This window comes from Condylura cristata, unplaced genomic scaffold (assembly GCF_000260355.1).
Source record: "Condylura cristata isolate star-nosed mole 26May11 unplaced genomic scaffold, ConCri1.0 scaffold00013, whole genome shotgun sequence".
NCBI lineage: Eukaryota > Metazoa > Chordata > Mammalia > Eulipotyphla > Talpidae > Condylura > Condylura cristata.
Window position 1 is genome coordinate 7178461 of NW_004567114.1, and position 6529 is coordinate 7184989.

The window sequence follows — 6529 nt, forward strand, 5'->3', positions numbered from 1 at the left end:
TCAGCCCCCACCCCCGCACCAGCACGATGCCAAGGTCTCCCGGCAGCCGCAAACGCCGCAACTGCAATAGCTCCCAGCCGGAGGCCGGGCCGGAACGCCGGGCCGGCTGCTACTTACACTGCTCCGCTTTGGTGGACATGGTGCTGTCCAGATGGAAAGGCTTTGCCCCAAAATCTGTGTCGTGTGAGCTCCCTCGCTCCGCCAGCGATGTTGCGAGGAAAAGAGCGCATACCCCCCACCCCCCACCCCCTCGCTTTCCCCCTCCCTTAGGCCCGTGTCGCTACCATTCGGACAAAACGCACATCAAATTGCAGAATTCGGTCCCGGAAGGTTAGGAAATCGCCCCCGGAGAAATGGGTGGGATTTAATAGGCGGCCAAAGGCTTCCTGTCCGTCCCCTCCTGGAGCTGCCCGCGTTGATGTGGGCGGGGAGACCGAAAGGAGAGAGCAAGCTGCGGCTCCTGGTGAAATGGGAAAATGGGCTCGACCGGGGGAGGAGTATTTCCATTCATAAGGCGCTCGGAGGGGCCGGGTGTTTCCCAGAGAAAAGCCTCTTAAAGTGCCGGAGTCCCCGACCATTTGCATCTCCCATTGGCGTTCTCCGGGCCTGTAAATCCTGCTGCGGGAGCAGCTCCCGGTGCCTCAACAGGGTGACCGGAGAGGGACACAGGTGCGTCCCACGCTTCGACTCAACCTCCTCCAAGAGGAAGGAGGGGGAGGAGGATCCGGGGCGTGCTGGAGAGAGCCAGGGCCGGAGGGCGGCGAGGATGCTCCTGGGGACCGCGAGGAAGGAAATGCAGAATTAACCCTCCGCATGGCTTCCCGGCGTGCTACGGTCCGTGCCCTCTGTCTCCCCTGTCTGATGGGCTCTCCTGCTGATGATTAGTATGGGAAGTCCCACTGCTAGGGGGCTGTGAGAAGACTTGGGAGTTGGGGCTAGAGAAAGAGGAGATTTCTATGGATGGTGAATCTGGCAGGGCCACAAAAAAAGAAGCTGAAAGGTTGGCGACTGGAGGAACCCAGGTGTGTTCCCTAGTAACCACCCAGGTTGGACTTGGGCGCGTTAGGAAGCCCCTCCACCGGGAAACCGCACGAAGCCAATGGAAAAGGACTGCGATATTAAGTGAAGGTACTTAAAGAATCAGCTACAGAATGGATAGACTTTGAGCCTGGACTCGGAATCAGCAAGAACCAGATTCAAGACTCAGATTACTACTTATTCAAGACCGATCTTTAAATCTCACTAAGCCTTAAGTTCTTCGTCTGTAAAGGGGGAACAATAAAATCTGTCCTGTCACCTAAATTTTGGGATAGATGGGTGGATGGATGGAGGATGGATGGATGGATGGATGGATGGATGGATGGATGGATGGATGGATGGATGGATGATGGATGGATGACATCCTGTTAAAATTGTGATGTGACAGTCCTTTTAAAAATAACATTTTTACAGTAACCAATCAGTACGACCACTATTAATTCAAATAATTTAAATAGTTGTGAGAGCTGAGAAGTGGTGATCAAAGCAGGGTGATTTTGTAAAAGCTAAGGAGTAGAATTAAAGAGTTGATCAATTACTTTTAATGCTGATAACTGCTGTCGTTAAGTGCTTTTTCTATTTCCCTAAAGAAGAAGAATCATTTTAAGAGTAAAAAATGTGAAAATCTATATATATGCACAAAATATTCAATACTAAATCGTTGACAATTAAGGAAAAACGTGTAAATAAATATTCTGAGTAGACCCAAAAAGGTCTACTGACAGTGATGCACTCAGTGGTCTCATTTCATGGTACTGACAAAAGCTCATATGATGTTAGAGATATGGCTCTTTAGGGTCCATACATGACTGTATCAGCTACCTGATTAGCACACTGGTCTAGCTAATCAGGTTGATTATCCTTTATTTATTTCTTTGAAGGATCAAGTTTGGCCATCTGTTTGAATGGAGAAACTGGAGGATGTGATCTGGGTTAGTGAATTAGTCATGAACACCATAGAGGTTTGAGACTGTAAGAACAATGTCTATTAGGATATTAATTACATGAAGAACTTCAGGCTTGGAAGGGCTTGAAACTGTAACACCTAACCTTAATGGAGTGGGTGCATTCCAAAGAGAAGTTCATTCTTTAGTCAAAGATAAGTAATAATAGAAAGAATTATGCTGAGGAATTAACTTTTAAGTAAAAATAAGTTGGAATCGGGCCCTCCCTGGTGGCGCAGCGGGTTAAAGCACAGCATTAAGAATCTAAAGCCACTTCCGCATAAGTTCGATTCCCGCCTACCCCGGAGGTGACCACATGGCAAGCCAGACCTCTCCTGACCCGCCCGCTGCTCCCCCCAGCAGTGTACTTCATCAATCTGCCTGTTCTGCTCCCCACTCTGACTCTGGTGAATCCTCTCACCCTCCGCATCTCTGGCCTGTACCCCAGTTCTGTATGAATAAATCCTTTAAAAAATTAAAAAAAAAAAGTTGGAATCACTCTGAAGGAAACTATGAAAATATTATGGGGATTACTGAGAAAATGCTTAGAACATTTTGTGTGGTTAAAAGATAGCTCTTAAGTTAACTTACTCAGGGGTTTATGGGAACATTGAGACTTTAAAGGAAATAATTGAAAAATCTCAAATTAAAAAAAATGGTATCTTGGATAATCCAGAAACATGTATTAGAAAACTACTCTCCCTTGACCTGTTTACCAATCTTGTTCATCAGTTAAACCCTTTACTACCCACACTGAGGTAATGTAACGTGGTTAAGGGGTACAGACTCAGGAGTCAGACAACATGGGTTTGAATTCCAGTTCTACTTTGGTGTGATCTTGGGCAAGTTATTTCTCTATGTTTCAATCTCTTCCCCTAGAAAATGTTCACAAAATCAACATTACATCTAAGTCTGTGTACAGGATTAAATGAGAATATATAAAGAACCTAGAATAATTCCTGGCACATTTAAAGTAACATGAGAAGCTAGAATAGTCATTGGCACATATGTTTACTGTTGTTAGCATTACTGCTCAAGCCACTCAAATGCACCCACTCCATTAAGGTTAGGTGTTACAGTTCAAACCCTTCCAAGCCTTCCTTCATGTAAGTAATATCCTAATCAACATTGTTCTTACAGTCTCAAACCTCTATGGTGTTCATTGGACTAATTCACTAACCTGGATCACACCCTCCAGTTTCTCCATCTAAACAGATGGCCAAACTTGCTCTTTCAAAGAAATAAATATGACCTCCCTCACCTTTCCTCCTCTCTGTCTCCACCTGCATTTGTCAACTTTTCTCCTTTCCTTTCTTCTATTGTAGAAATAGTGCCTATCTCATTGCCATATGAAATGATCTTTTCTTCTTAATCTATGTCTCCAATTACGAGTGTTCCCCATTGTCCGCCTTCTTGCCAGAATTTAAACATCTACCTTTTCAATGGATTGTTCTATTCTACTCAGAAACATGGACAAAAATTTCTATCCTACGAAAGTTGTATCTGTCATCATTCTGATAAGCAGTATCTATTTCTCCACCTACTGCCTCCAATTCCTAACCATCTCAACTATTATCAACTCCTTGCTGAAACAGATTCTTTCATAGCCACCAATAATTTCTTCATAATCAATTATAATTATCTTATCTTAGTAACTAATTCCAGCATTTCAAATATCTCCCTAATTCTTATTGAAATTCCCTCTTCTGTTAAGTTCTAAAATACATGCTCTGAAAAATCTCCAAATTTTTTGCTGCTTCTTTTGTTTAATGAAGTTTTTCTCTTTTAAGTATTTTTTAAATATTTATTTATGCACACAAGAACTAGGGTACAGATGAGAGGTGCGGGGGGTGAGAGGATTCACCAGAGACAGACTGGGGAGCAGAACAGGCAGATCTACTGAAATACACTGCTGAAGGAAGCAGCGGGCAGGTCAGGAGAGGACTGCTGTGCCATGTGGGTCAGCTCCTTGACCAGGGCTCTAACTCATGCTGCCGCAGCTAAAGACAGCTTCACAGTGCTGTGCTTTAACCTGTTGCGCCATCAGGGAGGGCCCTTGTATAATGAAGTACTTCTAGTATAAAATACAAAAAAATATTATAAACATATTTTCCACTACTCATTCCCATCAGATCTAAATACTCTGTGTTATTTGCATTAAATAATTCACATTTAAGAAACAAAACAATAACCTTTCTTCATAAAACTTGTGGTTGATCAAGCCCTCAAGTTTTTCACTATCATCTATTCACTCAGCAAATACCTATTTGATACTTATTATATGTCAAATACATTTTAGAAACAAACCTCTTCCTCCACAGAGCTAATATTCTAGTGCAGAAGCACACAAAAAAATTCAATAAGTAGACAATTTGGAGCATTAAGTACTGATAATCACAATAAAAAAATTAAAATCAGGGAAATAGGTATGAAATGTTGAAAGAGGTTGGAATTTTGATAAGGGTAAAATTTTAGTTATGGTATCTACATAGCACAATATAGGTAGTGTATCCAAAAGAATGTATCTTATGTCACAATTTTTAAACTGTATATAGTTGATACACTACAAAACACATATTTTCGAAACTTAACACTTTTTATTCAACATTGTATTTTGACTTACTCATGATTTATTCAGATTTAATATTGTGTAATATTTCATATTATAACTATCCCACGATTTATTATCCTACTGTCTTATTGAACATTTAGGTTATTTGCAATCTTTCCCTATTATAAAAAAAAAAGCCACAGTGATTTTTCAAGTACATGTGTCATGTAAAAATCTCCCTAGGAGAAAGAAGTAAAACTGTCCTTATTTGCAGATGGTATGTTGATTTACATGGAAAACCCTAAAACTCCTTAGAGAAACTAATCAAAACAATAAACCAATTTAGTAAAGTAACAGGATAAAAAATCAACACACAAAAGTCAGAGGCCTTCCTATACATAAACCAATCAGAAGAAGCAGACATTAAAAAAAAAATCCACTTTTCAATTTAAACAAAAAGAATCAAATACCTGGGAATCACCCTAACAAAGGAGGTGTAAGACTTTTACAAAGAAAACTACAAAACACTGTTAAAAGAAATACAAGAAGACACCATGAAACAGAAAGACATCCCCTGCTCATGGATCGGGAGAATTAATATCATCAAAATGGCCATCCTTCCAAAAGCAATATACAGATTTAACACCATCCTAATAACAGTCTCAATGACATTCTTCAGAGAAATAGAACAAATATTGGTGAGATTCATATGAAACAACAAAAGACCTCGAACAGCCAAAACTTTCATAACTAAGAAAAAACTTCAAACTATACTACAAAGCCATAATAATCAAATAATCCATAATAATTAAAGCCATAATAATCCAGCCATGATACTGGACCAAGAACAGACAAACAGACCAGAGGATTCAAACAGAAAACCCAAATATAAACCCACAAGTTTATGGGCAGCTAATCTTTGACAAAGGAGCAAAGAAGATACAATGGAACAAAGAAAGTTTGTTCAACAAGTGGTGCTAAGAAAATTGGGAAGCCACATGCAAAAAAATGAAACTAGATCACTACCTCTCACCATATGCAAAAATCAAATCGAAGTGGATTAAAGACCTAGACATAAGAATGGAAACCATAAAATACCTGGGAGCAAAGATGGGCAAAACACTGCACGACACAACACACACTTCAGTAACATCTTTGAAGATACAGCACCCAATGCAACAATAGTGAAGGAAAGCATAAATAGATAGGAGTACATCAAGTTAAAGAGCTTCTGTACAGCAAAAGAGACATTACAAAAAACAAACATCCCACTGACTGGGAAAAAATTTTCTCATACAAAACTAGCAGCAAAGGATTGATCACAAAGATATACTAAGAACTGATGAAACTCAACAAAAATAAACAACCCCATCAGAAAATGGATAAAAGAGCTAAAAAGAGGAAATGCAGTTGGCCAACAAGCATATGAAAAATTGTTCAACATCACTTGTAATAAGGGAGATGCAAATTAAAAACACAATGAGATACCACCTCACCTCAGTGAGAATGGCACATCTTCAAACAACTAGCAACAACAAATGTTGGCGAGGATGTGGAAAAAAAGGAACTCTCCTGCACTGCTAGTGGGAATGCAAACTAGTACAGCCACTATGGAAAACTGTTTGGAGGTTTCTCAGACTGCTAAACCTGGAGATTCCCTATGACCCAGCAATCCCACTCCTAGGTATCTACCCAAAAGACACAAAAACATTGATTCAAAAAGATACCTGCACCCCCCTGTTTATTGCTTCTTTGTTTACAATTGGAAAGACATGGAAACAACCCAAATGCCCACAAGCAGACGAATGAATTTAAAAGATGTGGTACACAGTGGAATATTACTCAGCAACCAAAAAATAATAAAGACATGCCTTTTGCAGCGACATGGATGGAGCTGGAAAAGATCATGCTTGGTGAAATAAGCCAGAAAGAAAAGGAAAAATACCAGATGATTTCACTCATAGCAGGAATATAAAGTACCAGGGGAGAAAATAAT

General features: G+C 40.3%; 1 protein-coding gene across 1 annotated transcript in view; it reads right to left on the minus strand.

Moving 5' to 3' along the window:
• The window catches only part of UNC79 (unc-79 homolog (C. elegans)), a 216593-nt gene extending 216422 nt beyond the window's left edge, over positions 1–171 (minus strand). The window contains exon 1 of the mRNA XM_004681598.2: positions 118–171. Within this exon, the coding sequence (XP_004681655.2) occupies positions 118–139 (22 nt within the window). The 5' untranslated portion in view covers positions 140–171. The remainder of the gene's footprint in view (positions 1–117) is intronic.
• Between the last annotated feature and the right edge of the window lie 6358 nt (positions 172–6529).